This window comes from Rattus norvegicus, chromosome 14 (assembly GCF_036323735.1).
Source record: "Rattus norvegicus strain BN/NHsdMcwi chromosome 14, GRCr8, whole genome shotgun sequence".
Lineage (NCBI taxonomy): Eukaryota > Metazoa > Chordata > Mammalia > Rodentia > Muridae > Rattus > Rattus norvegicus.
The window spans coordinates 21,960,373-21,979,338 of NC_086032.1; the positions used below are offsets into that span (position 1 = coordinate 21,960,373).

Genomic DNA, 18,966 nt, shown 5'->3' on the forward strand with positions numbered 1-18,966 from the left:
TGATTGACGGAGAAATAGAAAGGAAGAGTGTGCAACTGCCACCCAAGAGAGAGAACATGACTACGCGGTGGGGATAGAGTGAGTGCAGGAAAACATGGAGCCCGCTGTAAACTCTGTCTATCTGCTCTAGAAGGCGGGGGATGATGAGTCACAGAAACTCGAATTTGTCGAGAGTTACCTTTCATCAAAAGAGTACAAGGGAAAGAGATGAAGGCCCCCAGTCTTGTTTCTAAAGTATCAATGTGACCGAAGAGCACACAGCATGTGTTGTTTGCCTAAACGAAAGAATTTGTTTATTCTTTTGAGGTTTTTCCGAGTCTGATAAATGCCAAATATACATGTTACTGCTTATTACATTAGGTCATTCTTTAAAATCTCATTTGAAATGCATTTATTTGCCTGTATTCTGACAGCAAGCACTTAAAATCAATCATTAGTGCATTAACTAGTACAATAATGTATATTGATGCTAAATTAGCACTGTACACTGTTCACTATATCATGAAACTTGAAAATAAGTGTTTTTCAACCAGAGCTGTGGGATCATTTCTCACTGAGCACTTTTATTGTCTCTAAGCTGTCCACATGCCTATCGACAATCTGCTTTACATTCTTAATCCTTGTACATTCCTAATACATTTCTCACCTAAATTCCTGGGACTGCTTTCTTCTTTAACAGAAGTAGTCAATACAAAAGAAAGAGAGAAAGACAGAAAGACAGATGGCAGGAAAAAAAGGGAAGGAAGGAAAGAAGGAAGGAAGGAAGGAAGGAAGAAAGAAAGAAAGAAAGAAAGAAAGAAAGAAAGAAAGAAAGAAAGAAAGAAAGAAAGAAAGAAGGAAGGAAGGAAGGAAGCCTAAACTATTTCTTTAATGTTGGGAGTTTGTTTTCTCTGGCTGCTTTCTCCAGGCTCATGGGCTGCAACTTCTGTGTTCAGACTTGTCAAACTTGTTTCATTTCAACTACTTGTCATTTGTTTCCGTATTTCTTCCAGGAGTGGATCTCTAAGACAAGTAGGGATGTCATAGAGTTGATTGGAAAGTCAAGTTCAGTGGGTGATACCTGCAGGATCCCTTCCTCCCATTCGTGATGTATCTGATTCGGTAAGTTCAATTTTGTTTCTTTGGGTCCTGCTCCTTTGCTGTGTCTGTCCTAGGGATAGACTTCCCACGCCAGAGGATGGCTGGTGAGGAATCTTTAAGGAATTCAAATTGCTTTTAAGCTTAAAGGATTTCTGGAATTTTCACAGTGAGCTGGAGTAAGTAATCTCTGTTCAAAAACCCGTGTTTTGTGTACAAGTCAGCATCAGCATTATCTCATGTTTCCAAGTTCTATAGTGGGTAATTGAGACTGGAGTGGAAAAGCCAATTCCACTTTGCCCTACTTGATTCGGATCTGAGAGGGAAATGATCATTCGTTTTAAAGCAGTCCTCGTTGTTCCAACCCAACAGGCTGTTCCTTCAACTTTTCCTCTTTGTTGTGTTGGTTTTTCTGGAGTGAGGAAAATTAGGAAGTAATGAATTTCAGAGACACCTGATTCACTGTACACTTCCTGAGGAGAAACTGAGCTAACAGGAGATCAAGACTGGTGATAATAGGCTTATTAATATAGTTAATAAGTCATGCATGAATATGAGTAGAACAGCCTTGCTATTAGCATTGCCATTTTCTTTTTTCTTTTTTCTTGGATATATTTTATTTACATTTCAAATGTTATTCCCCTTTCCCGGTTTCCCGGCCATAAGCCCCCTATCCCATCCCCATCCCCTTCTTCTATGAGGATGTTCCCCCTCCCAACCACCTCCGCTTCCCACCTCCCCAGACATTCCCCTGCATTGGGGGCAGGGTCCATCCTTGGCAGGACTAAGGGCTTCTCTTCCCATTGGTGCAGGCTAACTCTTTAAAACTTCTTTTAAATAGTAAAGAAAAATAAAAATATATAATTTTAGATATGATTTGCTACATTCAAAGATGGAAAAAAGTTGGTCTTATATATGGTGATAATATTTCATTTCTGTTGATATTTATGATCTTCGTGAAGTATTTTTACATACATTATTTCATTAAGAGCCTCTACAAGCCTGGTGAGTTCAGGAGAGTGGGTATCATTAAGGTCTATCCTAGTAAACAAATCTGAAGACACAGAAGTTAGGAGACTTCTCTAGGCTCACAGGGCATCAGATGTCAGAACTTCTTGGTGTAGTCCTAAACTATATAGCCTACACTTTTATTGTCTAATTAGCATATTCACCTTATAACCTCCATCTCCCTAGACAGAAGGCACCATCCTGGGAACTTTACATGTGAGCTTTTGATGTCAGATAGTCTGCTAAGTCAGTGAGCTTCCCTGGAAAACTTGCCCCCCCCAGAACACGTATATTTAATAGTAATATTTCAATCCGTGCTTTAGAAAGAAGTTGAATAGTAACCATGGTCTCCAATACTCCTTGGAAGGCTCAGCAGGGCTTCACACATAGCCAACACCTCACAGATACTTGCTGAACAAATGAGAAGACAAACAATATGAATGCTTTGTGCTAATGTTTAGCTTGCTTTTAAAACTCCATTTATCTAGAAAATCCATACCCAGTGCTTATAGACAGTAAGATTACAAAGCAAGATGTTGCATTTCCCATTTTTCTATTAAAATTATCAAGTTTTATAAGTATAGGTGGCAAAAGCTTTCTCTACTAGTGAACAATTACGCACCTGAGAAATTTACAGTTTAAGGGATGTAAATTATAGGAGTAGTATTAATGAGCAGTTGTCCCTATTTTAGACATTACTGACACATTATTAACAAAGAACAGACGTGGTAAGAAACACTAGGTAGCAGCAGTTGCTTTGAGTCGAATTCAGGAATACTAACCCCGAAATGGAAGGTTTTGCAAGAAATCCCGCAAAGAGGCAGACATAAGGATTAAGGACAAGAAGATGCCTACTAGTTGTTGTGATAGCCTATGCTGAATCTATAGTCATTCTAAAGGGCATTCCACAGCTCTGCGCACTGTTTCAGTTTTTACTTCTTCATAAACAAGAAGCAGAGGGAAGAGTAGGAAATGTAACACTTGATTCCCATGATTTGTCCTGTATGAACTCGGATATCCCCACCAAGGGGCCCCTTATTTCAGCTCGGTCCCTGGGCTGGCTTTAGTGGAACACGTTGCAAATTGCAGAACTCTCTGTTTAGATCCCCCCCGCCCCGCAATATCCATATCCCCAGCACTTCAAAAATCTTTATTGATTAAGGGATTTCGTTCACTTTTAAAATTTCATTTCTCTTCTTTGCAAAAGATAAGATGTAATGCCAAGTGCGTTCTTCATCTGAACTTGGGATCAAGTTCCCAGAAGCCTGTACAACCCTCTCTTCCTCTAGCTTAATAAAAAAGCAAAATATAAATTCATCTCTGGCCTATTAGCTTTAGAGGAAAAGGTAGTTCTGGATAAGTGCATTACAAATCTTTGTGGTTTATTTTTTATTATTTTTGGATAATTGTTTCAGTTGACATGCTAATTCATTAAGTCTAATCCCCGACACATCCTAAAAACCACCTTCAGAGTTAAAAATCATTAACTGGTAAATTATCAATTAAATATCATATTTTCTATTTTTCCAGAAAAGCCGTGTGTTCATGACATGCCTTATATGTCAGTCAACTCACCTAATCCTCACTAGTGTGTGACTTAGCCACTTGCTTCTATAGGTGGGAAAAGTAACCAGCCCAACAGTACAAGCTAATAGGAAGAAAAGGTAGGGCCTCGATGTGAAGGCAAAGCCCAAGATTAACTAAAAGGGTCTTCTTCACTTCCTCTATTTAATCAGTTTTAAAACCATAGTATCTTGTGTCCTCTAATTCTCAATTTCAATGAAGTATTCACGGTCTCATCATCTCCACATATCGATAGATAGATATAGTCCGTGGATTGTAATGAGTATTTATGTCATTGAGATTTAAAAAGTGACCTGAAAATCATGCCTTCATTTCCTGATTATCTAGAATATATGGAATTATATTTCTAATAAAATAGGAAGATGAGGATACCCAGACATACAGACACACACACACACACACACACACACACACACACACACACACACACACACAACTTATATTCAATACTGTAGAAATTTATTATCAGATCAGTATACAATCCCACATTAAGTGGTAATTTATTTGCATCTATAATAAGGACTATTATTGCCTATTTTTAAGTACACATCAGTTTGAATCACAGTATTTATTGGATTATTTATTCGTTACAATCCTGATGGAAGAAAACCTCTGTTTTCATGAGAAGAAAACATTGCCCCAGATCACAGTTATTCAATTTCATGTTGTAAACCTGATACAGCCATTAATATGTCTAAAATATTTGGCCAGTGGCCAGAAATGGACCCACTAACGATAACAACCAATAAGCAAATCTTGAATATTATTCTATCCTGGGCTTCCACATTTGGTATTAAGGTGGTCTGGCTGCAAACAAGCAACTGGACGCTACACAGACAAGCCCTTTCCTTCCTTTAGCGGACTTCACTAGTGAAATGGTAGCACTCAGACTGGTTTCATCAAGCCATGGCAGAAAACACATGAAATCATGAACATTGGTGGTTCGCAACCTTCCTGATGCTGCCACCCTTTAGTACAGCTCCTCCTCATTTGTGTTGACCCTGAACCGTAATTATTTTCTTTGTTACTTTGTAACTGTAATTTTACTATTACAAGTCATAATGCAAGTGTCTGATATGCAGGCCATCTGATATATGACTCCAGTGAGAAGGGTGTTTGACCTTTAAAGGGGTCACAGCCCACAGGGTGAGAACCTCTTATTTATCTGAAAGCACTCTGTTCAGAGTAGGACTCAGTATATGCTGGAGTCAGTCCTTCATTTGCTCACCTAATGCTTTCAAACCCAGGAGTAAGGTTTATTATCTCCACTTAACAGAGGGCAGGGAACTGAAGTAGACCAGGATGTGAAAACTTCAGAACACACACCACACCGCACCAAGCACTTCTTACCCGAAAAGTTATTATCTCTATATAAAATGCTTACAGAGGATTGTTCCACACAGATGGAGAATTTTAAAATATTTTCAAGTGTTTAACTTTCTTATTTGTTAACAAAATGAATTTTTGTTATAGTTTTACTCTTTTAAACATTTACATAACAAAGTTTGCAGTACTGAATTATTTTGAATCTCACAGGTCTCAAAGGTTGCAGCCCAGAGCTGGGTGTAGGGGTGTAGGCCTGTAATGTCAGCACGTAGGAGACAGAGGCAGGGGGAATGTGTCTATTCAAGGTCAGCCTGGACAGCACAGTGAGACTCTGTGTCAACAGTCGAGGAAAGGGTTGTAACGTGCATTGCATGAATTTAGAGTTCATGATGTATTCATCCTTACTTCCCCAAACTCGCCATGATGTTTAAAATACTTTATTAAGTCAAGAAAGGTTGAAAAAAACAGTCAAGTGGATAAGTAGACATAGAAGTAGAATGAATGTTGACAGATAAATTTAAAAACAACAAAATAAGAATAGAATACATTGTTACAGCTGGTTAACATCTTAGAAGTAGTTTTTAGAATATATTGTGCACGATTCTTTGACACAGGTATATGAATAGAAAGAGCTCATTCTTAGTACATAAATAATTATTCCAGCCTGAATCTTAATCTTCAATCTAACACATCCTCTTCACGCTTTAATGGATGAAAATAAAAACTGTGTCAGGTATAACTTAACTGCACATAAACATGCATTAACATAGAGGAATATTAAATGTTACCTGTCTTCTGGGGAACTTAGAATGTAGTATAACAAGCTTTGTTTAAGCCTGTATATTTAATTCTTTATTGACCTATTAATAGTACACATATTAAATAATATCTCGATTTCGTTGTATCACTTGTACTACAGTAGAATGTATTTTTATCATTGATTAACTTGCACTAAAATATTCTGGGTACTTTCTGATGTTTAATTGTGTATGCCCCTTCTTTGGGGCAACTCCAAAATAATTAAAATTCCTAAGTGTTTCTGGTATCAAAATTTCTTACAATAACCTCATAATGAAATATTCTTTTTCTCAGAATGGCTGATTTCTATTGTGTAATTACAGTAACAACAAATTGACTCACAGCAGTCGCATCTGTATGGTGCTGACTGTGGCTGTTTGAATGGGAACGGCCCCATAGACTCATGTTTGAAAGGTAGACAGACTCACATGGAATGATGTGTTTAGGAGGTGTGACCTTGTTGTGATCAGCGTGGCCTTGCTGCAGGAAGTGTGTCACTGTGGAGGTGGGCTTTGGGGTCTCATATGCTCAAGTTAGGTCTAGTGTGGCAATCTGCTTCTGCTGCCTGAGAATCAAGCTATAAAACTCTCAGCTCCTTCTCCAGCACAATGTCTGTCCCTATACTGCCATGTGTCCTACAATGATGATAATGGCCTGAACCTCTGAAGCTGTAAGCCAGCCCCAAGTAAATATTTCCCTTTATAAGAATTGCCTTGCTCATGCTGTCTCTTCACAGTAATAAAACCGTAACTAAGACACTTACTGTGTGCTAGTCTCTTTAGATGTATTAATGCATTTAGTTTATAAATAAGTATAATATTTATTTCCACTTAAAAATGTGGAACTTTTTTTTTAAGATTTATTTATTTTGTGTATATCGGATCCCATTACAAATGGTTGTGAGTCACCATGTGGTTGCTGGGAAATGAACTCGGACCTCTGGAAGAAGAGTCAGTGTTCTTAACCACTAAGCCATCTACCCAGCCTCGAGACATTGGACTTTTGATATAGACAGGCCAAATGCCTTGCCTCCCACTGCAGAGGACCAAAGCTGGGATGTATACTCAGATGAATTTTAAATCTGATGTATAACGTTATCAGTTAGATGCCTGTTCAATCATTCTGCATCAATTAAAGTTGCCTGTAGTTCTGTTTTATCACTGATTCAAACACTGAGCTCAACAATGTTTAATAAGGACTTTGAAGCTAAAGCTAGGACAACCAGACATCATGTTTTGCTGCTTTCTCTGCATTAAATTTAAGTTATTTTAGGGCAGAGCTAGAAAATACCATTTTGCTGAGAAGGACAGAGATCTAAAAGACAGAACTGGAAACTAATTTCACTCATTAAGGTCAGGAGGCATCAAAGGATGTGCTTCAGATAATTCAGAGTAAGTCCCATCTCCAAAGCCAGATGGGATGAGGAGTGAGTGAGCCACGATATAATGTCGGGGACGTCCCCCTCCACGAACATGGAGAGCATCAATGGCAGCCATGACAAAATGTTCTCTGTAGCCTTCCACTCACACTCTCATCTGATAGTGTCAAGTTCCTCATGGTTAAACCCTCTTAAACCTGGTTTTGGTTTCCAGTTTGCACTCGCAGGTTCAGGGCAAATACATGAGAAGCAGAGGTTTCTTCTGCAAACCCGAGGTCCTTCTTAGTTTCCTGAATTCAACACAGCCTGAACTTCATTATTCTTTCCAAATAAGAGAATCTAAGAAACAGGAAGAGATCCTAGTGAAAAATAGATATAATAATTTTTCATTCAATGAACTCTTTAGGCACCAGTGTCTAAGACTTAAATGGTTTGTGACACACTGTGAATCTGCTAGTGGCCAGGACATATAGAAAACTTGGTGTGTGGGGGGGGGAGGGTGCTTCTTGTTTCACTTTTCATTTGAAATAACCAAAAGCTCAGAAAGGAAGATTCCATTCAACATTACTTAAATTGTTTTTATATTCATTACCAAATATATTTGACCTGAAAAACCTCCCTTCTTCTTATGCCTTGGGAAAATGTTTTAAAAAGGCCTCAGTGCTGTGCATGACTTATTCACTGCCTTCACGATCTTGCTCTTTTAGAGAAGATGTGTGTCCACATATTAAATTATGGGCTGTGGATATGTAAGAACACTTGCTTCACTAGAACTCATGGAATAAGCTAGGTGTAGCCATGTCCCCCTGTTACTGAGCATGAGGAGGTACTGAGCATGACAGGAGGATGCCTAGGACTTACTGCCTATCTAGCTTAAGGTTGAATGAAAGACTTAAACTAAAATTCATAAGACAGGTAGTAAAGTAAAGGATACCTAACTTTCTCCTCTGACTTTTGTGCACTTTTGAGCACACACAAAAGAATTAAAATCAGAAGGTATTTGGTAGGATAGAAAAGTATAGTCATTATGTTTCCTTTCTATGCCTTCTCTTAGTCTCCCACCTCTCCAAATCTCTATGTTCACAAAAGGCTCTGTGAAGTTGAGGCAGAGGGGAATCATCACTTTGGGAAAGCACACACATTTAAAATCAATAGAAAAGATGAATGTGGAAAAAAACAAACTCAAATTCAAGACATAAGCAAGACAAAGACTGATAGAGTTTTTTTTTCCTTTTTCTTTTTTTCAGAGCTGGGAACCGAACCCAGGGCCTTGCGCTTGCTAGGCAAGCACTCTACCACTGAGCTAAATCCCCAACCCCGACTGATAGAGTTTTTGACCAATAAAACATTCTCTCCTTCAGTTCAGCAAAGCCTCTGCTTCCATTTAACTTAAATTCCACAAATCATCCATTTGTGTAACGGGAAGCTTTTCTTGAAAAGTTAAAACCAATCTCTTTTTTTTTTTTTTTTTTGGTTCTTTTTTTCGGAGCTGGGGACCGAAAACCAATCTCTTAAAGGATAATTTGTTCTCCAAGAAGAAATATTCTGAATCATTGAAGTCAAAGGCAGACCCTTTGGAGAACACCTAGTGGGTACCATTACACAACTGAGAACAAGGAATAGTTTCTAATATTCTATAGCTAGTAAAATAATGAAGGGTAAAATTAAATGACTATTTCAAAAATAGCTAGCAGGAAAGATTCTGAATATTTCTAACACAAAAAAATAAAACCTGCCCAGTTATAGATATACAGCAACCTTGATTTGTTCACTATTTATTGCATACATACACTGAAATATCACAGCACAGTTCATACATATACATAACCCTGCATCATCAATTAGAGTCAAGAATATGTTTCTAAAAAGTCATGTCCTAACTGCATACTTAAGGTATAAAAACTGGTTAAATTGTTTCTTAGGGTAATTACTACAAATAATTCTAGTTACAAGAATGACTATAGACTTCACAAAGGAACCAGTTAACCCAATAAAGTACCCTTTCCAAATAATAGCTCATGTTTTTATAATTTCTATATTAAGTGGTGATTCTTAAAAGGATGTAAGGATTGACGAGTTGACAGTAATATGTCAAAGTCATCACAAAATGTTCCTTGCCCTTTTCATGTAGCAGTGGCTGAGGACTTCTTGTAGTAAATGCTCCAAGGAAAAGATTTAGGTTCTGTAGAATTTTTTTTTCATTGAAGGTTTCCAGGCAAAGAATTCCCTAGCATTAGCATGACAGGCTGAACCACCATGTGGGTGTCAGAACTAGCTCCACTGTGTACACAGTCAACACTGTCAACCACCAAAATAAATTTGTCACCCTTATTTACTTAAATTAGTAAGTAGATTTATAGCATGGGAAGTTGGGCAACAATCAGTAGACATCAGATAGTGTTTCCTGAAGCTCAAACAATGGTTGTATGAATATTAATAGAAACATTACCAATGTGTAAATGGGCAGTCCTATGGCAAACACATGGATATACTTTGTACTGGCTTGTTTGATGTCAAGTAAGACAAGCTAGAGTCATCAGAGAGGAAGGAGCCTCAATTGAGCAAAGGTCTCCCTAAGATCAGGCTCTTGGCAAGATTATGGGACATTTTATTTATCAGTGATTGATTAGCAAACCAGTAAACAGCACTCCTTCACAGTCTCTGCTTCAACTCCTGCCCCCAGGTTTCTGCCTGTCCTGACTTCCTTTCATGATGGACTATGGTATAGAAGTATAATCCAAATAAACCCTTTCCTCCCCAGGTTGCTTCTGGTCATGGTGTTTCATCACAGCAATAGTAACATTAACTAGCAGCAATAGTAACATTAACTAGCACCGAAATTAGTACTAGTAACCTTAACTAGCACCGAAATGAGTACTAGGGTAGTAGGGTATTGCTGTAACAGACATGACCATGCTATTTTCTGGAGGATTGTTGTAGGAATTTGGAACTTTTGACTAGAAAATCCATGAGTGTTGGGAGCTCAGTGGGCTATACTGTAGGAGCTTGGTAAATATGACTGCTGAGGGCAGTGCAGACAATGGAGACTTGGCTTGTGAAGTTTCAGAAGGAAGCAAAGACTTTATTGGCCCTTTGTGTGAAGAATCTGTGCTTCTGGTCATCTAGAGCTGAAGAGTTGTCTGTGATTAACAATTGACCAGGAACACTGTTTTGGTTTGGGTTGTTTTATTGTTTTTTTCTTTTTTTGGCTTTTTTTATTGAAATTTTTTTATTTATTTACATTTCAAGTATTATTCCCTTACTCGGTTTTCCATCCTTAAGCCCTCTATCCCATGCCCCTCCCCCTTCTTCTATGAAGGTGTTCTCCACTATCCACCCACCCCTTCCCACCTCCCTGACATTCCCCTACACTGAGGGGTCCAGCCTTGTCAGAACCAAGGGCTTCTCCTCCCTTTGGTGCTCAACAAGGCCATCCTCTGCTACATATGCAGCTGGAGCCATGGGTCAGTCGATGGTGGATTAGTCCCTGGAAGCTCTGGTTGGTTGGTACTGTTCTTCTGTGGTTGCATGTCCCTTTAGATCCTTCCATCCTTTCTCTAACTCCTCCAATGGGGATCCCATTTTCAGTTCAATGGTTGGCTGCTAGCACTCACCTCTGTATTTGTCAGGCTGTGGCAGAGCCTCTCAGGAGACAGGTATACCAGGCTCCAGTCAGCATGCACTTCTTGGCATCAGCAGTATTGTCTGGGTTTGGTGGCTGTATGTCTATGGGCTTGACCAGAACCACTAAAGTAAAACCTGTGCTTTACTGGTACAATAGATGTTAGTCAGGTGGGGCTGAAAAATCAGCTCATTAGGAAGGGAGCAGCAATACTGAGGTAAAATCTGGGAAGTATTTCTCAAGAGTCAGCATATAGAATCTGTGTTCCAGAGATGGCTTAGGCTGCACCTCAAGTTTGAAGCTAAACTCGGTAGTGTCAGAGTCACCCAGATGGGATTGGGTTTGAAGGCATGAAGGGGTCACGGGGAGCAGCTGATGCTTGGCAAGAAGCTAAGAAGTCATTGGTGAAGTGCTGCCTTGGTAGCAATTAAAGATCCAGGACTGAAGGGGTCATACAGAAGTTGAGGCTTGGCATCGTGAAGAAAGTCTAGGAAAAGCTATTGGTGAAAGTGAAGCCTCATTGCAGCAAAAGACCCTGGTGTTTTGTGGATGCCATTGCCATGGGATGACCACGAAGAACAGCAGCAGTAATGGGGTGGAACCTTTCCAAGCTTTTAAGGCAACCTGTGTGTGCTGCAGAAGGTAGGGCTGGAGAAAGGACCCCGGCTGTGCTGCAGAAGGTGGGGCTGGAGAAAGGACCCCGGCTGTCTGGGGAGACCAAAAGATTGTGAGTGAATCCCAAACATTGAACACTGAGATATTCACACTATTTAAGTTTGGTTTTATATTGTTCAAATTGTGACTCTGCTCTAGTGCTTCTCTCTTGAAGTGAAATATATATATAATACACACACACACATACACACACACACACACACACACACACACACACACACACCTTAGGATCATAAGGTTGAGAGACTTTTTAAAAGAGGGACTTTGGAGTCCTACAGTTTTGGAGTTTAAAAGAGACTGACGTTTTTAACTACTCAGCATTTAATGGAGTATCATACAGTTTCAGTAAATAATTGGTTTTTGCATGGTGTTCTAAACGAATGCCTAAATTATCAGTATTAGTCAACCAGTATAGTGTCAGAACTTTATTTCATGACACCCCAAACAAGCATCTATGTATAAACAGTACCTTTCTTTCTATAAACTGTCTCAAATTCCATGAAAGCCTCTTCCCAATTGCTCTACCCTCCAAAATCATAGAAGGGTGGTGATTTAGAGACAGTCATTACTGCAATGCACTCCAAATCTCAGCCTCTCCACACCTACAACTTTTGCATTACAAAGAGCTTCAAAATGTTAAAAGGGGAGCAGCAGTGGGGACTGAACATTTTCTTTTTAGATACAACTTTTAAAGTGTTTGAATTTGTAAGGTCGCGGGGCTTTTAAAGTTTGTAAAATGTCTTATGTTGTGAGGCCTCTATTAATTTGTGATCTCGGGAATGTACAAGAAAGGAAAGATTGTGGCGTAACAGTGATGTCTTTGTGTCAACTTGACAAAGAGTCAATTGTTCTGAATAGTTTCATGTCAACTTGACACAAACCAGAGTAATCTGAGAGGAGGGAGCTTCAGTTGAGAAAACGACTTCACAAGATCAGGCTGCTTGAGGGGAAAGACCCAGCCCACTTGGGTGGTGTCACGTCACGCCAGGGTTGGTAATCTATAAGGACATTCTATAAGGAAGCAGGCTGAGCAAGCCACAAGGAGCAAGCCAGTAAGCAGTAACCCTCCATGGCCTCTGCATCAGCTCTGGCCTCCAGACTCTGCCCTGTTTGAGTTCTTGCCCTGACCCCCTTCAGTGATGGACTATGCTGTGAAAGTGTAAGTCAAATAAACCCTTTCTTCCCCAACTTGCTTTTAGTTATGGTGTCTCATCATAGCGAAAGTAACTATGTAACACATTCTTACACCAATAACATACACCATTTTAGGGAGAGCAGAAAAATAACCCGAAAGAATGAAAACTCTAGAGCCTATAGACAAAATGAAAAAGTTGAAAGTGGGGCAACTAGACAGGCTGTAGGCTGCCTGTCGGGGAAGGGCTTCTTAGGGAAAAGATCTCCATGGCAGAAGGCTCAGCATGTTTTTCTACTTAAGTCATGTCTGACACACATATGAAGATACTAAGGAGCTGCATCCTCTAACCTGCTGTGTGTTTTTCAACCTGCGAGATTTAGAGACAAAGTCACACTGTCGAGTGAATACCATTTTTCTTGACAGCATCTTAAAAAAGCAAACAAGCCACAAACCCACCCCTCTCCAAACTGACTGCTGACGGTAATGGATGTGGTAAACTGGCTTTCGTGGGGATTATAGGCAGTGTGCTTCAGAATAAGGATCATCTGTACCAGCTTGTTCCCCAAAAGAATGCCAAGTGCCAATTATGGCAGGACTGGGATTAGCGTTAGCTCTTAATTTCTAAGCGCTCACTCTGTGTGTTCAAAAACATTGCTGGAATAAAACATTCCCTGCTATTCGCTTTACTCCAAGCCCATCTTAGAACTGTCTTCTCGTGGAGTGGCACTCTCCTACTAAGTCTTAAAGTTTAGTGCTCTCATGCTTTCTCTCTATATGCATGCGCTCCTTATCACTAAGTCATCGTGTTTTTAGTTGTACTGAGGTCAAATCCCAAGATGACCTCCAACATCACCCTCTCTTCTAGATAATGCTTCTTTACTTACTGAATGAATCAAATCCTTTCTAGATGGTGTAAGGGGGTGGTGGTCACAGATATAATAAAGTCCACAGAAAATTTATTTTAAAAAAGGAGTTGTTATCTTTGTAGGTCTAATCAGATGACACATTAAGAAAAGCCTAGTTTTATTTTGATCTCAGTTCGGCCTCAAGAAATTGAGTTCTAGTAGTCTAGTGAACGTACAAGTGAGTCACAAGCCACAGATTATGAAAGCAGCCCCAACCAGAATCTGGATCTCCATCACGTGACTAGGAGCACTAGGTGTTCAGCCCTGAAAACATATATATAACACTATACAGACTGAACTTCTATGTTCAGGAATATATCTATATATGTGCAAGCACATATATGTTTGCAATAATAATTAGGCCAGAAATATAATCATGTAATGTAGAAAGGCAAAAACAAAACAAAACAAAACAACAACAACAAAAAAACCCAACCAAACCAACAAAACAAAACAAAACAAAAAATCCAGTCCACCCCATTACTTTCCCATTCTGCACAGACTCAGTCATCTGCTCGAGATCACTAAAGAAAAGTGGGGAGTGGTATATAGGAGGGATTGGACGGCAGATAGAGAAGGAATAAATGTAATTAAAATATAATTTCAAAAATAAGAATACAAACAAACAACTTTAAACACACCACAATATATACATATATATATATATATATATATATATATATATATATATATAGAGAGAGAGAGAGAGAGAGAGAGAGAAAGGAAGAAGAAGAAGAAGAAGAAGAAGAGGAAGAAGAAGAAGAAGAAGAAGAAGAAGAAGAAGAAGAAGAAGAAGAAGAGGAAGAAGAAGAAGAAGAAGAAGAAGAAGAAGAAGAAGAAGAAGAAGAAGAAGAAGAAGAAGAAGAAGAAGAAGAAGAAGAAGAAGAAGAAGAAGAAGAAGCAGCCAGCTGTGCCACATACAGCACTGGGTATTGTTTTGTGGTGCAAGTGTTGTCATAATTAGTTCCTCAGAGACAGAAGATGCGTACACCGGTGTTTTCTTTGCCAGCAAAGCTGGTGAAAGAAACAATGTCTGACACAACGGTGCTTCGATTTATAAACAGGCTGGACTCCAAACTGCTGTACTAAGTGTTTTCTAATCTGAGTGATCTTAAGCAGATAACTAACTGACTCTGTGCAGAATGGGAATGTAATTGGGTGGATGGATTTTTTTCTTTTGTCTTTCTGTATTACATGATTATATCCATAACAGCTGGTCTCATCCAGCCTTAATATGACAGGAGGCACCCAACAAGATTGCAACTTGATATGCCATGTTTGTTTGACGTCCCTTTTCTGAAGGGAAACTGAGAAATGAATGGGGAGTGAGGAGATGTATGGGGTTGGGGAGAAGGGACTGGGAGAAGAGGAGGGACGGGAAACTGTGGCCAGGATGCAGTGTATGAGAGAATAAATTAATTTAAAAAGTAATGAATAAAGAAAAGTTGGTCTTAAATGAAGTGTTTACTCATGTAGGGTTAAGTAGCAATTGCTTAAACTTAGGACTCTGTACCTTGTGTTACTCAAAGCTGTGTTGTTGTAAAAATATAAAAATAAAAGAGTATTTGTATTTTACCTCACTAGGTCCAGCACCTCAGTGTCCCAAGGTATCTGCTAGACATCTTGGCGGAAACACATCCCAGCCACACACTTTCCTACACTCAAACACTCACATAAAAGAACACACAACACAATAATCTTAGATCCAACTGATAAGATATAATTGCCCACTTAAACATACAAAGCCCGGTACCATCCATCCCTTGAGAACATTAATAACAACCTGTAAATACACAGAGCACAATTTTAACATCACCTGCCATGGCTTCTCACACTCTCCTCCTCCTGTCTCTTCCTTTCTCTCTAGTCTACTCCTCTTCCTTCAAACTTCTCTCCCACCCATCCTTCCTTCTCCTCCAATGACAGCCCTCCTTCTATCCTGTACCTGCCCCTCACCTGTACTTCACAAATTCAATGGGGAGGTGGTTCTGGTGAAGTCACCTGAGTTCTGGGTATGTGACTAGGCAGCTGTCCTTGGGACAGTGAAGTTAACATCAAAATACAGATAACTTCAGGGCAAACCACAAGAAAGCTGCATGGTGACTGTAGTCCCCAAAGGTTCTTGAAAACATATGCAGTTTGTTTTATGGGTCTGTGTGTGGGTGGTTGAATGTGAGGCCAGAGGTATTGTCACAGGCGGTTATGAGCTGCCTTACATGGCTGCTGGGTGCTGAACGTTGGTTCTCTGCAAGAGCAGCAATCACTCTTAACCACACAGCTGTCTCCCTCCTCCCCCAAGATGCAACACTTTAAACTCTCGGTCGTCATTGTCCATTTTCCCCAGATGCTCACAGCTTCACCGTGGGATTTGAAGCGGCAAGCCTTATGGTGCTTGTGCGCATACAGTGAAGCTGAAGCAGTCTTTCCCATGTGTGGTGGTCCTGCCATCTTAAATACCTGAATAGCAGGCATGTGATTCTTTCCACAACTGCTTTCCTCTGATTGTTCTGTTCAGAGGAACTGTTGTACGAGAAGGAGATGGATAGATTTGAAAGCTTGTACGTGTCCTTAAGTTAAACATTTCTTTGCCTTTTGGTTATGGCACACTAACACAGTTCCTTATAGGAGAGTGAGTATCCACCTGAGACAGAATGTTTTCTTCAGGCTGACCCAAATCCCCATTCTCCTGGCCAGTCATAGAGAAACTCCCTCACAAACGAGCAAATATTCTACATGCACACAGAAACTCCAAGCACATTTAAGAATTCAAGTGTAACTTATTGGAAGATAGCTTGCTACTGGGAACCTGTGCCCTAGAACTCAGATGACCTTAGTTTGAAAATCCTCCAACTTCTGTTATGGGAGGGAAATCTTTATATTTAGGGACGTAGGCGTCTTCTTTCGGAGGGTGGTTAAATTATGCTAAAACATCGCTAGGATTTTTTTATTCTGAGTTTATAAACATCAAGCCATTTAGAAAGCGAAGTCCTATCTTTTCTGTTTGAAACATCAGTTTGGTGTTGTAATTGAGCGTGTTAGATTGACTCCGTCAGAGAACGTACAGCACCTCATCTGCCAAGTCTTGGCTTTTGTGTTGTTTTTGTTGTTGTTGTTGTTGTTGTTGTTGTTGTTGTTGTTTCGGTTTGTTTTTAATGAACCATTGTGTATGTGGTCTATATTCTCTACACATAGATTTCATTCCTCTCCAGTTTTTGGGATGAATGTATTCTTTTAAAATTTTGTATAATTACAAATTACTCCCTTCCATTTTCTCCCTCCAAACTCTTCCTTATATCCCTCTCCACTCTATCAAATCCATGGTCTCTTCTTTCGTTTATAGGCATTACATGCAAGAACGCATGTGTATATGTATAGTCATGTACATTCCTAAATAGAACATGCTCAGCCTGTGTGCTATGGTTTGTATTCATGTTTTGGAGTTGAGCATTTGGCACTGGACAGCCCGTTGACATGCTCTTCCCTAGGGGGTTCTGCCTCTGTGTTCCCAGCTGCCCTCGGTTGTCTGTAATTTGTTGTGTGGTCTTGAGGCTTGGTGGGCTTCTCCACATCTACTGTGGCGTGTCTATATGAAATCTGTTCTTTTATTTACTATACAGGTTCAAACTATTAGACCTTTTTAAACCTCAACACTAACTTACCAAAATGGCTTCATATTTCCCCCTCAAATTAAATAACTACTATTTACTGAATGTTTACTTAGAGCAAAGCATTTCAATAAATTCTGCGACGGAAATATGAAGAACGTCCCTTGCTCATTGTTATCAATACATAAAGATGACAAACTAACAACACAAGGACACCAGTCACTATTACAGAAAATTGTTGAAATGGATCACTAAAGTTACAGCGCCTTATTGGCAGAGTGACTTCTCTGCCAATGTCTTGCAATTCATAAGCAATCTTGATTTAACATGCTTGTAGCTTACAGGTTTATAAGTTTACTCTCTACCAGACTCCTCCTCAGCTTTTAGCGGGAAAAAAATGACCTAAACTGCTGCAGCCCATTAAGGACTTCCAGCCGACTGTGTGTAGTGAGCACTAGTGCATCCACTTGATACAACGCAGTGACCACACTTGTTCACAAAAAGTTAAGAAAGGCAGGTTTTTATTTTAATCCAAAACAGTGACAATTTTCTCTACTCATAGTTTAACAAATTACGAAGCACACATTAGCACATATAAAGTATTTCAGTCAGTGAACTGAACCAAAAATCTAATTAGGGATTTAGATGTAAATTCTAGTTAAAAGGGACTTAGAAAATCAAGTTGATTGGTACCACAAGGAAGCATCAGACAAGAACAGAGGGTGAAACTATCTAAAAACTGTTTGGTTTTCCCAACAAGTCAATGACATTTTAACTTCAAAGGAAGCAAGGCTGCTCTTGACTAAAAGAGACTTATAAGCCATAATTTTCAAGGACTCTGCATTGACCTGCATAAAACGGGATCATATCCTAGCCTGTGTAACACAACTACAAAGACAAAAAGCAACTTGAGGGCAGACTAGCCATTAGAAGATATTAGAGCACTATTAACTAACATTCTTTTTTTTCCTTTTGCATTTTTTGTTATCTTTATTAACTTGAGTATTTCTTATTTACATTTCGATTGCTATTCCCTTTCCCAGTTTCCTGGCCAACATCCCCCTAACCCTTCCCCCTCCCTTTCTATATCAGCTTCCTCTCCCCATTCTCCCCTCATTGCCGCCCCCCCCAAAAAAAAATCACGTTCCCTGGGGGTTCAGTCTTGGCAGGACCAAGGGCTTCCCCTTCCACTGGTGCTCTTACTAGGCCATTCATTGCTACCTATGAGGTTGGAGCCCAGGGTAAGTCCATGTATAGTCTTTGGGTAGTGGCTTAGTCCCTGGAAGCTCTGGTTGCTTGGCATTGTTGTTCATATGGGGTCTCGAGCCCCTTCAAGCTCTTCCAGTCCTTTCTCTGATTCCTTTAACGGGGGTCCCGTTCTCAGTTCAGTGGTTTGTGACTGGCATTCACCTATGTATTTGCTGTGTTCTGGCTGTGTCTCTCAGGAGAGATCTACATCCGGTTCCTGTCAGCCTCCACTTCTTTGCTTCATCCATCTTGTCTAATTGGGTGGCTATATATGTATGGGCCACATATGGGGCAGGCTCTGAATGGGTGTTCCTTCTGCCTCTGTTTTAAACTTTGCCTCCCTATCCCCTGCCAAGGGTATTCTTGTTCCCCTTTTAAAGAAGGAGTGAAGCATTTGCATTTTGGTCATCCTTCTTGAGTTTCATGTGTTCTGTGCATCTAGGGCAATTCATTAATTAACATTGTTAATGAAGAGGTAAAAATGAGTTTTTATGACAACAAAAAACATCATTGACAAAGTTATAAGATAAATATATTTATTTAGATTTTTCTGATCTTTCCATGATTAAAACTTCACATTCGTTTTTAAAAGGTGAATAAAAACA

At 39.6% G+C, this 18,966-nt stretch overlaps 1 protein-coding gene across 2 annotated transcripts in view; it reads left to right on the forward strand.

Annotated features, from left to right (window-relative positions):
• Positions 1-969: 969 nt before the first annotated feature.
• The window catches only part of Tmprss11a (transmembrane serine protease 11A), a 58,747-nt gene continuing 40,750 nt past the window's right edge, over positions 970-18,966 (forward strand). For both annotated transcript variants that reach the window (XM_063273820.1, XM_039092583.2), the window contains exon 1: positions 970-1,101. In XM_063273820.1, coding sequence (XP_063129890.1) covers positions 1,088-1,101 — 14 coding nt within the window. In that variant the 5' untranslated portion in view covers positions 970-1,087. The remainder of the gene's footprint in view (positions 1,102-18,966) is intronic.